General features: G+C 36.1%; 1 protein-coding gene across 1 annotated transcript in view; it reads right to left on the bottom strand.

The window, feature by feature from the left end:
• The window catches only part of MED13 (mediator complex subunit 13), a 93,302-nt gene that overhangs the window by 38,109 nt on the left and 34,386 nt on the right, over window positions 1-20,807 (bottom strand). The window contains exons 8-10 of the mRNA XM_081109403.1: window positions 20,079-20,189; window positions 11,558-12,241; window positions 196-409 (exon numbers count right to left, since the gene is read on the bottom strand). Of these exons, the coding sequence (XP_080965529.1) occupies window positions 196-409; window positions 11,558-12,241; window positions 20,079-20,189 (1,009 nt within the window). The remainder of the gene's footprint in view (window positions 1-195; window positions 410-11,557; window positions 12,242-20,078; window positions 20,190-20,807) is intronic.

Here is a 20,807-nt window from a genome sequence, read left to right on the forward strand (position 1 = left end):
GCAAACAAGATCTTTTCATGACAGAAGGCAGCTATAATTTAAAATAGGTGCCTGACTTACCTATTTTAAAAAATGTTTTTTTAAGTTAAAATGATGAATCTATTCTATTTAAAAGAAAAAAATGAGAGGTATGGTACTGTATGCAGTGCTACAAGTCATCAGAGACCCTTTGGTATATACTTTGATTTCTCTTACCTTTTGTTTTTTCCCAGCTTCTCTCTCGTTATTTTGTCTATCTTTCTTATCAGGAAAAAGAAATTCCTCATCTCCTTCAACAAATGCATATGGATCAATTTTAGGTTCTTTTTCTGCATCAGATACTATTGCTGAAAGATACTGATTTTTAATTTGATATCGCTGTACTAATTCATCAGAAACTTTTAAAGGTTTCTTACATTGCACCATTAACCTGCATTAAAAAAAAAATTAGAAAATTAATTATATTTATTCTCCATAAAAGCACAAAAAACTTCCAAAACAACTTCACTATTATGAAGTTTTTACAGTTATTTAAAGGTGATCTAACCTGCAAGCCTTCATTTTACAAATGAAGAAATTGAGGCAGAGAAAGGTTATCTGATCTACTGACATCTCATATTTAGCAATAAAGAAATTGAGCTAAAGCCGAAACCGGTTTGGCTCAGTGGACAGAGCGTCGGCCTGCGGACTGAAGGGTCCCAGGTTCGATTCCGGTCAAGGGCATGTACCTGGGTTGCGGGCACATCCCCAGTGGGAGATGTGCAGGAGGCAGCTGATCGATGTTTCTCTCTCATCGATGTTTCTAACTCTCTATCTCTCTCCCTTCCTCTCTGTAAAAAATCAATAAAATATATTTAAAAAAAAAAAAAAAAAGAAATTGAGCTAAAATTCAAGTCTCCTATCCTATGTTGTTTTCACCAAAATATGTTTTTTGTTTTTGTTTTGTTTTTAAATATATTATATTGATTTTTTACAGAGAGGAAGGGAGAGGGATAGAGAGTCAGAAACATCGATCAGCTGCCTCCTGCACACCCCCCACTGGGGATGTGCCCGCAACCAAGGTACATGCACCTGACCAGAATAGAACCTGGGACCCCTCAGTCCACAGGCCAACGCTCTATCCACTGAGCCAAACCAGCTAGGGCAAAATATGTTGTCTTTGGCAATCCGCTCAGTTCCCAAGTTCTCAAGCACATAAACCTGACAAAATCCATTCACTTAAAGGAACTCTTAAATTTAACCTGTTCCAGGACAGGCACTCTCAAATTATGGGCTACATAGTGAGACAAGACTTCGCTTACACGATTTATACATTTACACAATGAAGAAGTGACTATCCTTTTCCCATTGCCATAGCAGATATATTTTAAGTTAAAACATTGTAAAGGCCTGATTTGTGTTTCATGAAAATAACATTATTAGATTAATTCAGGCAAGATGTTTTACAATAGCTGGTGAAGTTTCAGAGCAAGTACTTCAGAGGTGTTTTTCTAATCGCATTGGAAAAATCAGTTTTTATAGTCTCAGTCTTCCGGTTCCACATGGAGACAGATAAGCATACTTCGCTGCACTCTCCTAAGATAACCAATAAAAAGACGAAGAATGACATAACAACAGTGAAGTTGGAAAGATGAGAACTAATAGAAAATAACAGAATTGAGAAAGCTAAACTCTAAGGCTAAGAGAGGGAAGATACAACAGGCTGACCTGCACCACAGAACCGTGGAAGGCATCAGGAGTTCTAGATCTCTCAACACCAGGGTGCTTGGTGAATGTGAATACAGAATGATTTTTAAGACCCCTTTCGACTCCCAAATTCATGTTCTCTATGGCTTGCAAAGCTGAGATTCCCATGCTGCTAGAACAGTGGCAGCCAGGCTTCTAAGTCAAATCATGCTCAGAATCCTGCAATGACTATTTTCCTCTGAGTAAAAACCATAATCCTTATAAAATCCTACATGATCTTTGTCCTTTTTCTAACTTCATCTTCTATTCTACTCCCTCTCTCACTCATTCTGCTTCCATTGGCTTCCTTGATGTTCCTTAACACATTAAGCGCCCTGTGTCACTGGTGACTGATGCTATACTTTCCATCCGGAAGACAAAACAGGCTGGGCGCTTAACATGTTAAACAGGCCAGACACACTCCTGGCTATTCTCTTTGTTTGGAACATTCTTCCTCCAAATATCCACCTCCCCAACTACACCTTCCTTCAAGACTTTGTTGAAATAATCACTTTTTCTATGAGACCTTATTTAAACCTGCAATATGCCCAACTGCCTCAACACTCATCCCCTTTAGCCTGCTCATTTTTCCCTTCATGGCAGTTACTTTTAACATACTATAACTTACTTACGTTTATAGTTGACTGTCACTCCCACTAAAATATAAGCCCCTAAATCTTGGGGAGCTTTCTTTGTCCACTTAATTATCCCAAATGCCTGGCACGTAATAGGTGCTCAATAAATATTAGCTAAATAAATATATTAACTCTAGAAGCCACAGCAGATATGTTTGCATTAATAATTCTAAATTTTGAAATAAACCATCTTTGTTAGAAAGTGATATTGCTGCCACTGCTTATCTGTCCTGAGTATTAAGATAAAAAATGGTTAAGAGAGGTAAGATTTGGGAGCCATGAAGGTATTTTCTAGCTTACAAATTCTCTGACATGGGTTATCACATTTTACTAACTTACTCACCAATGTCCAGCACTATAAACACTCTATACTATATACTATAAACTAAGGTTAAAATAGAACCATTAATAGAATAACTGATATGATATTTGATAGTTCATTTAGAAAATATGTCATTGTTTTTCCAATATGCCCCTGATTTCCCACCACAAATTCCAAGTCTACAAAAACTTTCTTCCATGGCAACACAGTGCTAACACAACTGTCATGGCAGATATGCTTTACAATTAATCGTTAGAATAGTTCTGTTCTATAAATGAAGTTATTTCTTAAGAGTCACTTTGTAATTCACTGTATTAGATCCTAAAAAATTGTCTGCTGAATTATCTATCAGACACTAACATAAATCTTTTCAAGACAGTATTTCTATGTACTTGACATGTATTTTCTTAATACTTAAAAAGACCTCATGATAGGAAATGCAGGGTATGCTCTCTGACTTTGATGTAGAAATTATGGAAATGGTTTGCTAATAAAAAAGAAAGAAAGAAATGGTTTGCTAAGGTCACAGAGTTAGTACTGCAAAGATTTTAAGTATGCATATTCAAATAACTATTCATAGGGAAAAAGTATAAGAACACCCCCCCCCCACCACCACCACCACCCTGAAAGACACTACTATTCTGTCTAGAGGTAAAACAGTTTTTCATAATAAGTGCCCTCTGGCAGAAGCATTAAAAACTGCCACACTGTTTACATAGGTAGTTGTTAAACTAGTGTGCAGCAATATTAAAAGAACCAACCCTACTGCACAGGGCTCTACTAAAAATAAAAATGAGTAAACCAAATGCAATACCTAAAGACAACTTTTTCTTATTTTATTGAACTGGTTCTCACAGACAGTGGGATATGCAAAGAATTTAAATGTAATCAGTAATATCAAGAATATCAAATCACAATAAATTTAAAATATAAATTATTTACATTACATATCCTTCTATATTTAATAAGATATAAAAATTGTGACTTTTAAGAGACGCCCGATTAAAAAATCAAGTTATCATTTGGTCACTATCCAATTATATAGTATACAAATACTTCTGTGAACAAGAACACCACCTCTCCTTTTCTAAAAGAAACTTTCACATATAGCCAAATATAAAACTACAGATATAACTTCAATCAGATATAAAGCTAAATACAGCCAAACTGGAAGAGGATTAAGTACAGCCATCAACAGAAAGCTTTGCAAAGTCCAAAGCAAATTGAAATTACTTTTATATTATTCATTAATTTTATCTCCTTCCTTTTACTAAGACAACAGTAACACACTATCCTGAAATGTAGAGAATTTAGCATGGCTTATAGCAGCACATGTTTTTATCCTTTATTCAATATAAATTCTTCTGGACAAGGTATGACAATATTTTAGGATTAACAATTATAGAAGGAAATAAGCTACAGAAGGAAATGTTTAGGCACAGATAAATTTATAATAAATCTCAAAAGTCCTTTTTTTTTAGTGGTACCTTTTCCAGTACCATCTCCAATATTCAAAATCAATTCTTAAACTGAGCCAAGCTACCTGTCAAAAATATAGCTTTAATGCATTAATATAAGATATCAAATTAGGAAGACTTAATTAAAAGATTTAGACTACAGTAAATCAAAACAAGTTTATTTCATCATTGACTTCTATGAAACAAATTAGAAACTATCTTTTAGCAATCAAATAATGCATTCTATAATTATACACATACAATATAAATCTAGTGTATCACTAATACAACATAGGAGCTTTAGGGGTGGGCAAACTTTTTGACTCGAGGGCCACAATGGGTTCTTAAACTGGACCGGAGGGCCGGAACAAAAGCATGGATGGAGTGTTTGTGTGAACTAATATAAATTCAAAGTAAACATCATTACATAAAAGGGTACGGTCTTTTTTTTCAATAGTTTTATTCATTTCAAACGGGCCCGCGGGCGTAGTTTGCCCACGGCTGTACTGATGAACATTATGGTTAAGATATCCTGATGTAGCCTTACTACCAAACAAGACATGGTGAGAACTATGCCCAAGTACAGTTCTTTCTTTGTTCAGGGTTTAGAAAGGTTTCCCTCTGAATTAAAATAGTAGACTACTTTAAGTCAGCATTAATTCTACTAAAACTAGTGCTAAACTCTTGAATAAAGATATTAAAAAACAACTGCAATTGTTTTTTTGGCAGCAATTGTGTTACCTTTAAAACTTATAAGGTCTTAAGCCACTATTCTGGAATAGATGTTATCATTAACTAATAGAGAAACTCCAAGTCTCATTTTTCATCATGACACACCAAACTACTAGGCAGCACCCTATAGTACACGCGTGTCAGAGGTGACACGCGAACTCATTTTTTTGGTTGATTTTTCTTTGTTAAATGGCATTTAAATATATAAAATAAATATCAAAAATATAAGTCTTTGTTTTACTATGTTTGCAAATATCAAAAAATTTCTATATGTGACATGGCACCAGAGTTAAGTTAGGGTTTTTCAAAATGCTGACATGCCGATCTCAAAAGGTTCGCCATCACTGGCCTATCCATACCAAACTGCGTAACACTTCTGAATCTCCATAAATGGGATTAAATTATTCCTATTCTGGCTCTGCATCGCTACTGTATTTTATATATACCTCTATCAAATAACTTAATGTTATTGTCCATTATACTACAATTTCATTTACAGCCAGGACTAAATTTATTTTATACCCCAACTGTGCTTTATGGCATCTTGCATATTAGAGAAACTTCAGTTTTTCAAAACTGATAAAGTGTATCTTTGAGGAATATAAATTTAAAAGGGAAGATAAACTTCCTAAAAAGAAAGTGTAAGAGCTGCAACAACCCTCTAACTTCATTAAAATTAACTGTTATACATTTAAATACACTTTCAAAACTCAAATATAGAAACAATAGAAATTTATAATGGACTAGAGGCCCAATGCACAAAATTCGTGCAAGAGTAGGCCTCCCTTGCCCTGGCTGCCAACACCGGCTTCCCTCTGGCACCTGGGATCCAGGCTTCCCTAGCAGCCCCGGTTTTGTCCAGTCTAATTAGCATGTTACGCTTTTATTATTATAGATAATATGAATATTCAAAGTTTATTTATATAAAATAACCTGGGCTTCTGAATAGATAACTCTATGACTAGAAAAGTGATATTACATCAATGGGATGCTTCTATAAAGAATTTAAGGTTATTTAAATGCCATCAAGAGAGCATAATCATAATTCATAGATTTTTAATGACAAACACCATCCAATTTTATCAGCTGGCTTTGCTATATCTATAAGGAGATGCTGATTCTCATAAAATCCTATCTCAAGTAACGTATTAGCAGGCACCTGAATTAGTTATTCCAACATGACACTTTTATATTTTATTTATTTTAAAATATATTTTTATTGATTTCAGAGATAGAGAAAGGGAGAGAGAACTATCGACTGGCTGCCTCCTGCACATCCCTACTGGGGATCGAGCCCACAACCTGACATGTGCCCTGACCGGGAATCAAACTGGGTGACCTTCTGGTACATGGGACAATGGTCAACCAACTGAGCCACACCAGCCAGGGCCCAAAAAGATACTTTTAACTATGGGGAAAAACGTTTGTTTCAACATAATATGAGCACTGAAGACCATACCGGTTTGTGGGAAGGGGCAGACCAAAATAGTATGGGGAATCTCTGTAGTGAAATTAATCAATAAATATTTTTGGCATACCTAATTTAATAACTTATTCTAGAGTTCAAATTTCTCTACTAAGTTATGCATGACATTGAAGCACCTCAATACTATTAACACTTAAGCTAGATAATTCTTTGTTGTGGGGGACTCTCCTATACACTGTAGAATACTTAGCAACAGCCTTGGCCCCCAACTATCAGATGCCAGTAATATACCCCCAGTGTGGCAACCAAAAATGTTCCGAGACATTGCCAAATGTCACCTGGGGGTCTGAGTGGGTGGGGATAAGAAATTGTCCCAACTGAGAACTACTTTCATAGCATAACTTTAGGAAAATGGCAGATTTATCCAGATAATTAAAACATAAAATAAAAAACTTCTGCCCTGGTCGAGTAGCTCAGTTGGGTAGAGTTGTTGTCCCGATATGTCTAGGTTGCGGGTTCAATCCCTGGTCAGGGCACATACAGGAGTCAACTAATGAATGCATAAATAAGTGTAATAACAAATCAATGTTTCTCTCTCTCCCTCTCCCATCCCCTCTCTTTCTAAAAATCAGTAAGTAAAAAATAAATAAATGTTTTAAAAAAATTCAAAAAACTTCTAATCCACCAAGTATAGAACATTATATTCCATAAATGTTTCTAAGTTCATATAGCAGCTAAGCTTCTGATGGTTGATTTCTTGTGATATTTACCATATTCTAATCTGCTACAACAATACAAAAACAAGGATTCTATCTAAAAGTGAATTGTGGCCGAAGCCGGTTTGGCTCAGTGGATGGAGCGTCGGCTTGCGGACTGAAAGGTCCCAGGTTCGATTCCGGTCAAGGGCATGTACTTGGGTTGCGGGCACGTCCCCAGTGGGAGATGTGCAGGAGGCAGCTGATCTATGTTTCTCTCTCATCGATGTTTCTAACTATCTCTCTCCCTTCCTCTCTGTAAAAAAATCAATAAAAAAATATATTAAAAATAAAATAAAATAAAAGTGAATTGTGACATAAAACATATCTTAGTAGTATAACCAAAACAATACTCACATGAGACATAGAATTTAAAAAAACCTTTTATTCAATCTTTTCTTTCTTTTTATGAGGCAGAAAAAATGGTGACTAGGAACAAATAGAAGCATGTTTTTTTCCTTAATTTATATCATTCTATTCTGCGAGCTACTGTTCTACATTATGCTTCTCATTCTAATTCAGTACGAAAAATGCCAAGGAATCAAAACAGATTCTAAGATTAAGCTGTATTAACTTCTCAGAGACCTTCATTTCACTTATAGATGCTCATGCACACAAGCAGCCAATACACTTATTTGGCTAATACAGTATGGCTAGAATTCTTGGAATTTGTAAATATAATGTGCCCTCACTCTTTAAAGTTTTTAAAACTGAAAATATTCATGCCACTATATTTTAACATATAGTAAACTAGAGGCCTGTTGCACGAAAAGATTCATGCAATAGGCCTTCCCTTCCCCAGGCTGCCGGCACCCGTTTTCCTCTGGCACCCGGGACCCAGGCCTTCGCTCCGGCCGGAGCTGCCTTCAAGCCTTCGCTGCTCTGGCTGGAGCCGCCTTCAGTCTTCACTCCTTCACACCTACTTATGCAAATTAACCGCGATCTTTGTTAGCGGTTAATTTGCATATCTCGCTGATTAGCCAATGGGAGGCATAGTGAAGGTATGGTCAATTACCATGTTTAACTATTATTAGATAGGATAATATAACCTAGAAGAAAAATAAATGTTAAAATCTTAAAAGTAATCCATGGCCATATTGTCATTTCACTCATCCAAACTTTTGTTGATAGTCTACCACGTGCCCAAGATTGCTCTAGAGTGTGTGTATTTGTTTAGGCTGGAGAAACACACACCAAACGAGACACAATCCTTGCCCTCAAAGAGCTTACATTCTAATAGGGAAAAGACCATTAGAAAATGCATAATATAATTTCAGATAATATTGTAGATAATATTATATATAGGGAGAAAATGAAAACAGTGTACAGGATAAGCAGTGATCTGGAGAGTGAGCAGAGGTCATAGTTTAGATAAAATGTCAGGGAAATACCTCCTGAAAAGGTAACTTTTGAGCAGGACTGAGTAAGAAAGCTATCTACCCCCCCCCATCTATAATGCAATTCTGAAGGCCGTTAAGAAATGAGCTTGGCTTTTGAAAGGCATGGCAAGAAAGCTGGTGTGGCTAAATCAGAAAGCAAATAGGAGAGTAGTAAATAAAAATGAAGAACTAGCTAGGCAGGACACTGTGTAGAATCTTACAAATAAGGAAAAAGAGTTTAGATTTTATTCCACATATAAAGGGAAACTACTGAAAGGTTTTAAGCAAATGGAGTAATGTAATATTTAACTTACAATGATCACTCTGACTGCTGTGTACAAAATAAATGTAGAGAAGTACAGAAATAAGAAGTCTGACAGTAGTTTCAGACAAGAGTTGAGGCTAGCTTAGACTTTCATATTCATCCAGCACAGGTAATTTAAGAACTTTTCAGGCTTGTTTCCAAGAAATCATTTGTTTTCATGAGACCTGCTGACTAACTACTAAAATTAAATAAGCTAGCTGTCTTCCATGATCATAAGGGTATCCTGAAGTCCCTCAATTTCAAATACAGATTAATTTTAACTTTAAAAAAATTATACTAGAAAACTTTTAAGATTCAAAGTGCTAGATGAAAAACACAAACAAAAACAAAAAAGAAAAAAAACTACAAAGTGACAAAGCACACAGATTTGTCTACTGAAATAAGAATCAAGGTATTTTTTCTTAACAGTAGGGATAAGTGAGAGAGGCTATAAGTGGACCAGTCATTTTACTTCATTTCAGTGAAGCTCAAAAATTAATATAACACAGCAGAGAAAGTCCACACCCTCGAATGTGTAAGAGGCTATCAGCAAACTATATAAACAGGACAGCCAAACTGCTCAGACAACCAGAGAAAATCTGGATTTATCTCTCTAGACAGAAATGAAAACTAAGAGCTGAAAATGGAAGAACAGGAAAGGTTCATCTTATGAGAAAAATGAGCTCAGCTGGCATGGCGCGGTGGCTGAGCACTGATCTATGAACCAGGAGGTTGCGGTTCAATTCCCTATCAGGCACATGCCCAGGTTGGGTTGCAGGCTCAATCCCCAGTATGGAGCATGCAGGAGGCAGTCAATCAATGATTCTCTGTCATCACTGATGTTTCTGTCTCCCTCTCCCTTCCTCTCTGAAATTCGTAATAAAAATGTATTTTAAAATGAGAAGAAAAATGAATAAACTACCTGGTGAAGATCTAAGATCTGGCATCCTCTTCATTCTGGAATTTTAGGTACAAGGCCTCCCTTCCAAAACATCTCTTATTCCATTATCATAAAGCAAAGTGTCTGGAACTGATACATAGTATACACTAAAATTTTTATTGAATGAATAAGCAAGGCCTGCCAATTAACAAGGCTCTGCATATATACGCAAAATTTCCAATCAGCATCTCTATGCCCTCATTCTAAAATGTGATGAAACAATAATCATAAGAAATATGGCAGCAATAAAGAAGAAGACCAAAATAAGTCAGGTAATTCTAATAGGGAAAAAAATTATAGGGCATTAAACAAGAGGAGGATGCTATTAACAAAAAAGTTACAGGGCTGGGGGGGAGGGGGGATACATGAAAAATAAATATTACAACTTCAAGAAAGGGCTAGAAGAACGCTGAGAAATCCCCTCAAAATATAGAGGGGAAAAGGCTAGAAAATGAGAGAAAATATAGAAAGTATTCAATATCTGAATTATAAAGGTTCCACAGAAAGGGGGGTGGGGGGACTGAGAATATATCCAAGAAAAAGAGACCTTCCCAGTGGCAAGACTAAAAAAAAGGAGGAGGAGGAGGAGAGAGGAGGAGGAGGAGAGAGGAGGAGGAGGAGGAGGGGAAAGGAGAAGGAGGAGGAGAGAGGAGGAGGAGGAGGAGGAGGAGAAAAAGGAGGAGGAGGAGGAGGAGGAGGAGGAGGAGGAGAAAAAGGAGAAGAGGAAGAGGAAGAGGAAGAAAGACTTCAAATTAAACCAACCCTCCTCAAATGCCCAGTATAAGAACTAAACAAAAGATCACTATACCTACACATATTCTTGAGCAATTTCAAAAAAATCTACGGATAAAAATCTAAAACACTTATGGGACAGACAAGTGTAATTAGAACAACTATAAAAATAAAGGGAGATAAGGAAAAAAAGTTTACTTCTGCTCAAGATATGTCAGATACAAAGTGGACAAAGAAGGCTAACCATAGAATGGAGGAAGACAGCTATAGCACATCTAACTAATATAAGGTTAGAAGCCAGAATATGTTAAGAATAAATCAGTGGAATGGACTAAGAAATATGAGGTATAGGTAATTCACAGAAGAGGAAACCTAAATATCCAATAAGCATTTTAAATAATGCTTAACTTCACTAGAAATCTGGAAAGCACATATTAAAACAATAAGATGTCATTCTGAATATAGATTAGCCAAATTAAAAGTTTCATAATAGTAAATACTGAGGAAAATGTAAAGAATAGCCATTCTCATATTCTGCTGGTTGATGAGAGTGTAAAGTGGTATAATTTGATAAAGCAATCTGGCAACAATTCTTGAATATGGAAATATTCCATGGCCCAGCAATTTCACTTTAAAATGTATTCCTAGAGAAATTATTATACAAGTGTACAAGAAAATGTATACATAAAGTTCACTGCTACATCCTTTGTAATTCTGAAAATAACCAACATGTCCATCTTGAAGAGAGTGGATGGCAAATTCAAAACAAAGAAATACTACAGAGCAATTAAAATGATAAAATAGAGCTACATGTATAAAAACACATATAGGAATAATAACTACCAAATTCAGGAAAGGGAAGGAAGAATGGAGGAAGAAAGACAGTACATAAGAGTTCTAATTATATGGAAAATCCTTAAGTTGGTTGATCAAACAACTTAAATCTTTAAGTTGGTTGATGGATAAATGTTAATATTTTCTCCACTTTTTTGTGATTAAAGGATTTTATAATAAAGAGGTTCCCTTTGGACAGAACATAGTAAAAATAATACTCAAAGGATTTATTATTGAAAATCCTACCCTGAAACCAATTCTGGAGTCCTAATATTAAGAACTTACATCATTTTTCCACCCTTAGATTATAATAGTGACTATTAAAAAAAATACATACTCTGTAACTGATGTTACACTTTCCTGTCCAAAAGGTCCAACTGGATCATCCTTGAATTTATCACTTGGAAGTTGAGGTGGTAAAAACTCTACATCTTTTTTCTTTGGGACCTTGTAATACTTCCAGACTATATTAGCTTCATCTTCTTCCAAATTTACTGCTGCACCAACATATATTGTAGGTTCTACAGCTTCCTGGAATTGAGCTGGGAAAGCCTGGGATAAACTGTCTATCCTATCTTCCATTAGTTTAGAAGGAACCAAGGGATCCGGTGTTGGCATTTGATAAAAATGTTGACTTTGAGGAGTTGAAGGTGTTTTAGTCACTCCTTCATCAGCCACATCACATGGGTGAGGACTAAGTGGGGGTGGTTGAGGTGAATTTGCCATTTCAGTGCCATGAATCTGAGAAGTCTTTGCTACATCATTAGTTCGGATGTTTGAAAATCTCACTTGACTGTCTGGAGCAGATATCACAAGTCTTTGGCTGGCTGAATCTGTGTCCATGACAACATCATCACTAATAGATACACGATGGTGAAAAGGAGTCAGGGGGCGTTTCTGTGGTTTTTCACTCTTTTCTTGCTTTTCATTGGTCTTGTGCTTGGCAAGTACTTGTTGTTGTTGACTTAAAGATAATGCCTGTCCTTGTTGTCCAGAATTTCTTGGTTTAAGATTTTTGTGCCTGAAAAGAAAAGTTTAATATTTATAGTATCACATTATATCAAATATACAAGTTGACAATAGATACTTCAGATATTTGTTTTTGACATATAATCCTAAAGTAAAATGATATAAAATTTACATGGGAAAAATACTTTGTCCAGTGACCTAAAACAAAGAGCATGCAGAGTCATAAAAGTCAATTCTCTTACAAAGATCGTTTGCCTTATATAATCTAAATATCTTAGTATCTGAATAAACAAAGATTCTACTTATTTTAAGATATAAAAATAAAAAAGGTTCTGAAATTTATTCATTTATGAATGTACCTAATATTTCAGTTAGTACTTATAAATTAATGGCTTAGCTGACCTCAGTCATCCTCTACAATTCTACAGCAACTGGCTAGAAAACCTATTCTACTGAATTGAAGTTAGAACAGTCTGGATAGTGCTAAAATTGACTGATTTATGGGCCCCACATTATACCAACTTTCCTTCTCCCAAAGCTTACCACTACAGAAAGAATCAGCTGACTGGAAAAAGAAAAGAGAAAATTCCTAAAAGAAATTTTTCTTCCTATTGTGAAACATTCTTAAACTGAAGGACTTAAAACTATACATCTAAAAATCTATTAATTTTGTTCACAGTTTAATATAATATTTCTTTCAGTGAAGTAAAAATACTGTGCATTTGAGATTTCAAGCTGAACTGATACTGATGTATATAAAAATATTTTTTAGCCCTGGCAAGTTTGGCTCAGCGATTAGAACATGGACCCAAGAGTCTCAGGTTTGACTCTGATCAAGGGCACGTACCCAGGTTGCAGGTTTGACCCCCGGCTCAAGTTAGGGCACATGTGGAAGCAACCAATCTATGTGTCTCTCTCACATTGATGCCTATCTGTTTGTCTGCTTGCCTGTCTGTCTATCTCTCTCCCCTGCACCTTCCACTCTTTCTAAAAGAAAAGAAGTAAATAAAATAACCTAGAGTGAGGTTAACAAAAAAAATATTTTTTAAATAAAAAAACATAGAAAAATGTAGAGGAATATAGACTTTAAAGCATTCAGTATTCATTAGGTCGTTTTAGTTTGCTTTTAAAATTTATTTGATTAGTGGTTTTGTTATATCAGAGATATAACCAGACAGTTATTAAAAAGCATTGACAGGCACTTTTTTTTTTTTTTAAAGAACCCTCTCAATTAAGGGAATGTGCTGAGACAACCTTTTGTACAAAGCCCTCCCATGCACCTTTCTGTGAATGCGAGGAGGGGAAAGCCTGAAAAGTTACCAAGGAAAAGTATAGTTATGTCAAAAGATCACAGTAGAAATACACCACTACCCTCATACCAAAATCAAAGATATTATAAAAGTAAGAAATCACAAAACAGTATCTCTCAAGAACACAGATATGAATCATTAACAAAATATTAGCAATCATTAATATAGAAAAGGATAACATACCATAACCAAATGGGATTTGTCCTATAATCCTATATAATAAAAGACTAATATGCAAATAGACCGAAGGGTGGAACACCCGCTGTCCATGCCCAGCAACAGTCCCAATCACTCGGCACCATCAATGGGTGCAAGTGGCAGCTGCCGGTCCTGATCACCCATGAGGGCTTCTCCACCTTCCCCAGCTCCTGAGGGGTGATTGGGGCAACAACCACCACTCCTACCCACTGCTGGCGCCAGACCCACTCGCATTGCTGCTGGTGCTGCTGTGTGCCTTCTGCAGGTATGAGCGGGCTGGCACTGTCAGTGCATGGGGACAGTGGCGGCAGCAGGGCTGCCGGCAGACAGGGGATTGGGGGCTCTGGTGGGAAGGGCCAGGTGGGGGCGTGGAGGATGGGCCGAGACCCACCCCTCAGCCTCACGGCCCACAGTTCCTTTCAAGGTTCATGAATTCATGCACTGGGCCCCTAGTGTAAGGTATAACATTCAAAAGATAAAAGTCAATATTATCACATTAGCAGAATAAGAGAAAACCATATAATTATTTCAATACACATAGGAAAACATAGGACAAAATCCAACACATATTCATTAAAAAAAAAGATTGAGCAAGGAAGGAATAGGACTTAATCTGATCAAGAACATCTATGAAAAGCTACATCTTAATGTCATACTTTATGATGGAAGATGAATAATTTCTCCCTAAGACTGGGAACAAAATAAGAATATTAAACCTTTTTTTAATCCTCATCCATCATATGTTTATTGATTTGAGACAAAGAGGAAGGAGGGGGAGAAAGAGAGAAACAGATAAGCATCAATCAGTTGCCTCCCATTCTCACCCTGACTGGGGTTCGAACCTGCAACCTAGGTATGTGCCTTGACCTGTAATTGAACCCCCAACATTTTGGTGTATGGGAAAACACTCCAACTAATTGAACCAGGACAAGAATATTAACTCTTAACATTTCTATTCAACAATTTCATTGAAAGTTTCAGCCAATACAATAAGTCAAGAAAAAGATCAGAGATTTTCAAAGGAAGAAAAACTGTCTTTATTCATAGTAAACATGATTTAGAAACTTTATAATGAGGGGTCTGGCTGATCACCACCTTCTCAGGGAGAGAGAGAGAGAAAAAGAGAAACAACTATGTATCTCTCTCACATAGACCAGCTGCCTCCGGCAAGCACCCCAACCAGGGCTGGGAACTAACCTGCAAACCAAGTATGTGCCCTCGACCAGGAATCAAACCCACGACCCTTTGGTGTGTGGACTGAGACTCTAACCTCTGAGCCACACCAGCCAGGACCACCTTCTCAATCTTAACATGAAAAGTGGGACAACCAGACATGTGTCTCTTCTGATGTGACACAATACAAAACAACAAAGCACCATCTATTAAGTATTCTCGCCAAAAATAACAAACCTAAATCTCTAATCAAGCCTCTAGATCAGCGGTTCTCAACCTGTGGGTCACGACCCCTTTGGTGGTCGAACGACCCTTTCACAGGGGTCTCCTAAGACCATCCTGCATGTCTGATATTTACATTACAATTCATAACAGTAGCAACAGTAGAGTTATGAAGTAGCAACAAAAATAATTTTATGGTTGGGTCACAACATGAGGAACTGTATTTAAAGGGCCAGAAGGTTGAGAACCACTGCTCTAGATCAAGCATGGTCCAACAGAACTTTCTGTGATAATGGAAATGCTTTGTATGTGGCTATTGAGGACGTGAAATTCGATTAGTGCAATTGAGGAGCTGAATTTTTAATTTTTAAATCTAATTATTTTAAATTTAAATAGCCACAAGTGGTTACTAATATAGCTACGAGCATTGAACAGCACAGCTCTAGAGCTACCTTCCACTTACAGTAATGCAAGGGATAAATAAAGTTAAATGACGCTAAAAGAACAAGTTAAAACACATGGACAAGTTGAGAAATTCAGAATGTGGGGCAGACGACATACAGGACAACTGATGTAGTTTTTCCAACCAAGTCAATCTCATAAAAAGGAGGTAGGAAATTACAAGAGAGACCCAGATGATGTATACAACCAAATGAATACTCCTCATTTGGATCCTAGTCAAATAAACCAATAAGACATTTCTGAGACAAATTTGTAGAGAGTAGCAGATCATGCCAAGAAAATAAGAGTTCCTCCTTTTATTAGGCATCATAATGGAACTATAGTTATATGAGAAAATGTTAACATTTTCAGAGTTGCATACTGAAATAGGAATGAAATGATGACATTTAAGATTAAATCCCGGCTGGTGTGGCTCAGGGGCTGGGCGTCAACCTATGAACCAGGAGATCAGGGTTCGATTCCCAGCCAGGGTACATGCCCAGGTTGCAGGCTCAATCCCCAGTGTGGGGCAAGCAGGAGGCGGCCAATCAATTATTCTCTCTCATCACTGATGTTTCTCTCTTTCTTTCCCTCTTCCTTCCTCTCTGAAATCAATAAAAATACATATTTTTAAAAAAGCACTCATTCATTTACTTGCCCTTCTATAAGGGTAAGAAACTATTAATTCAGACTATATACTAATTCCTCTACATTCTTTTTTCCTGTTGATTAAGTCCTTGTATTTTATTTACTGTTAACACTTGAAATTTATTGTCTTGCTTTCTATTAATATAGCCTTCTAAGTGCTAATTTTCTTATGAACATTCCACTGGACTAAAGCCTAATATCAATAACTGTGCAATACTAAATCCCACTAATAAGTGAAAAATACCAATTAAAACAATTTTATGCTTTCCACTTACTGCAGTGGCAAAAAAATAAATTTTAAGGACAGCTCTCAGAACAGTGAAAGCATAAGAAAAAACAGCACTCTTATATGCAATAAAATTGGTAAAATCTTTCTGAAGTCACAAGAAGTGTTTAAATAACACCCTTGCCCACAACTATCACATCACCCACCTTGTTTTATTTTCTTCCTAGCACTCATCATTCTTAAAATTTTAAAAGATTAAGAATTCTTTTAAAACAAATTACCTGCCCCATTCCCATTATGGTATAGGCTTCATAATAGCAAAAGCCATGTTTACTATATCCTGAGCCTAGGATATCTCCTATCACAGAATAAGTGTTCAAAGAAAGTCTAATAAATAACTGATGGTCACAGAAGTATATATATTTTTAAAGTAAACGTAAACAAAAGCCTTTGGAAACAACCTATGTATCCATCAAACCCAAATGATTAAATACACTATGGTGCTTCCATTCAGAATACCAAAAAGTTTTTTAAATCAATAAGGCAGATGTACAAGTAACTAGAATGGAAAGAGCTAAGACACATTGTGGGGGGGAAAAAAGATGCCAATACATCAGTATTATATTTGTGTTGGGTGAAAAAACACATATACACACAATTACAGAAAAGTATGGAAGCATAATGCCTAATTGGCAAATAGTCACTTCTAGAAAAAGGTAGTAAAATTTGGAAAGAGAGAGTGGGATGAAGGGAACTTCAGCTTTATTTGTATAATTCAAATTCCTTAAAATTACATATACTTATGCAAGTTGCTATATAACTATGCAATTTTTTCAAATAGATTTCTAAGAGAAGCCAACATATTAGTCAGGGTCCAGTCCTATCTTTCATACAGAGGAAATTTACTATAGGGAATTGGTTACAGAGAGAGAGAGAGAGAGAAAGAGAGAGAGAGAGAGAGAGAGAGAGAGAGAGAGAGAGAGAGAGAAGTGAGGCAACCTATAGACAGTAGCTTCTATGACTTCTAGGACTGAAGATAAAGTAACCTCACTGTATCACAGAAGTTTAATATGGTACTAGAACCATAGCAGGACCTGCTCAGTGGTAACTGGAACCTTGGAAGAAGGGACTGTTGTTAGAGGTACACAAAGTTGCTACTGGAGTTGGCTCAAAAAGGGCTGGGGAAACACCTTAGTTTTTTCCCCCTTTGGTCAACCAATCTTCTGTTAGTGCCTCCCATTAGCCAAATTCAGAAATCAAATGAGCCTAATCAAATCATCATGTTGTATACCTTAAATGTATACAATATTATCAATGATATTTCAATAAAGCTGGAAAAAAATACATGTAAAAGGCAAGGGAGCCAGGAAATGTAAATATCTTCAATATAACTAGAACAGAAGTAGGACAGATTTAAAAGCCAAAAGTTTGACTAGCACCGTCACTTATCAATGTGTGCCCTACTTCCTATATTCCATGGCAAGGGAGGATACACACACATATGGTGGCTCAAGTCTTTTCAAGTCTTATTTAAGAACTAAATAAGAAAACAATATTTGAAGGGAGGAAAGGGGAAACCTATAGTACAAAATGCAATAGTGGAAAAAGGTGATCAGAAACACTATTTACTAGAGAAATAAATTTACCAAAGCAAGTCACCTATAAAAGTTATACAAATTTCATTATACCAAATTTCTATATGTCTCGGAAAAATTTTTGAAAATATGATAGCAAGTTTTTAAATATAAAAGGTTCAGCTTATAGACCAAGAATTTAAACTTAAACTTATGTTTACGAACATGCATTTTGAATGTCTTCCTCCAAGACTATTTTAGACAAATATACTTAAAATCCACATCATTAAAAAAGAATAAAGCACAGTCTAGGTGAGAAACTAAAAAAAAGCTGCTTAATAAGAATGCCAATAAATATAAGGAAAGAAAAGCCTAATTTCATTTAAGCATTATATTAGTCTTAGACCAGGAGTTGGCAAACTTATCCTATAAAGGACCAGATGGTAAATATTTTAGGCTCGAGGGACCATACAGTCTGTGTTGTAAATACTCTGTGAAAGCAGTCAGTTAATATGTAAATGAATGGATGTGGCTCTGTTCCAATAAATCCTTATTATGAACACTAAAATTTAAATTTTGCATAATTTTCACATCACAAAATATTCTCCTTTAAATTTTATTTAACTATTTAAAAATGTATAAAAGTAATTTTCAGCTCACAGACCATACCAAACAGGCAGTGAGCCAACATTAGCTAATTGATCACTGTTTGCTGACTCCTGGTCTCAGACAAATACTGTCATGGAAACTTGCATTTCAATACTAGGTTTGTTTTCCCTTAGATGGATGTGGTTTTTAACTCTCTTAAACTGTTAAATAGGAGCTAATGTATTCATGTTTTTATTCCAATCTATCAACAACAGAGGCAAGTTTTCAAAAAAGTTGCCAGACTTTAAAAGATTATACAGATTCTAATCCCAAGAATCTATGTAAGAATATTTAATCTATGCAAAAACATACCAGAATACTTGTCTGTTCATTGTATTCAATCAAACAGAACTAATGTAAGAAAAATCTTGGCCCTAACCTGCAGGCAAGGCACTCCAATTCCTTTGGCTCATATCCATGACAAAAAGGGTGGCCAACTATTTGCTCACAAGTCCTGATTAGGGGTGTTAATGCTATTATTTGTTTATTTGCTTGCAAAAGCATATGATCTACCTTTATTGTAGAATAAAATAAACTCCAGGCAAAATAATCTTTTTCTAAAAATAGATTTGAGAGAGAGAGGAAAGGCGAGGGAGAAGGAAATATCGATCGGTTGCCTTCCGTAGGCACCCCAACCAGGGAACGAACCTGCAACCTGGTTAGGTGCCCTGACCAGAAATCGAACCAGTGACCTGTCAGTGCATGAGGCAACACTCAACCAACTGAGCCACACTGGCCAGGGCTAGGTCATATAATGTCAATGCCTCTAATAACCTAATTTCATCAAAGGCCCCAATATGTAAAATAAATACAACTGCCTAACGAATTTCAAGTTCATACATTCTTCTACCAATCTTCCAACCAATACAGTTTATTACTAAGTTTGTATTTTTACAGTACAGTTTGGTCCCATGCTGAAACATACTTTGTGAATCTTATTTCAGCATTTCACCTACAGCTTGCCCAAAGGGATGTTATAAGAAAATGCACAAACCCTATACTGTATTTACTATAAAACAGATTGTGGAAATTTGTATCTAGTATGTATCATCATTTTTAGGAGAACCCTTGGGAGAAATTTCTCAGGCACAATGCCACCTATGAACACTTCTCAAGTGATGTGTGTGCCTTTTACCTTATAGATGTTATAAATACTATAATAAAGTATAAAATTCTCCTTTATTGTCTGTGAAACCAAGCTTTCACAGCCCAGCCCAGTTAACTGTGTTAAGAACTTAAGGCATACATTTATATGTACTTTCATAATCGGCTCCAAAATACTGAACATTTTTCCTCAAATGTTTTCTTTTGAAAAATATCCTAACACACTGTTTATATAAGCTTCTTCAAACAAAGTGGGACATACATATTCAACAGCATACGAAACTATCACACACACACACACACACGTATAGATATCAACCAACTAAAACAAACAAAAATATCTACCTCGAACAGCAGCAATTTGTTCTTTGTGTAGCTTCAACAAAATCCCAGGATGTTACTTTATCAGCTGTCTCTTCTTCACACAGACCAGCTGATGAAGCTGAATACTTCCTCCTAAGATTTGAAATTATAGAATTGTTTAGAATTCAATTTTTCTGTAACTCTGAATTAAGCATTAAAATTGATATTTTTTTTAAATCAATTTTTTTGCCCAGCCAGTGTGGCTCAGCGGTTGAGTGACACTCACGAACCAAAAGGTCACTGACTCAATTCCCAGTCAGGGCACATGCGCAGGTTTTGGGCTGGATCCCCAGTGTGGAGCATGCAGGAGGCAGCCCGTCAATGATTCTCTCTCATCATTGATGCTTCTATTTCTCTCCCCCTCTCCCTTCCTCTCTGAAATCAATAAAAATACATTTTTAAAAATATCAATTTTTTAAATTAAGGAATAGTCACACAAATGACTGTTCATACTATCTACAAGTAACTACCAACATGTGATTTTTATTTATTTATTTTTTTAATCTTTTTAAGTATATATTTTGATTTTAGAGAGGAAGGGAGAGGGGAGATAGAAACATCAATAATGAGAGAGAATCATTGATCACCTGCCTCCTGAACGCCCCCTACTAAGGATCGAGCCTGCACCCCGGACATGTGCCATTGATCAGAATAGAACCTGGGACCCTTCAGTCCACAGGCTGACGCTCTATCCACTGAGCCAAACCGGCT

The sequence above is a fragment of the Myotis nattereri genome (genome assembly GCF_964212035.1).
Source record: "Myotis nattereri genome assembly, chromosome: 16".
Classification (NCBI taxonomy): Eukaryota; Metazoa; Chordata; class Mammalia; order Chiroptera; family Vespertilionidae; genus Myotis; species Myotis nattereri.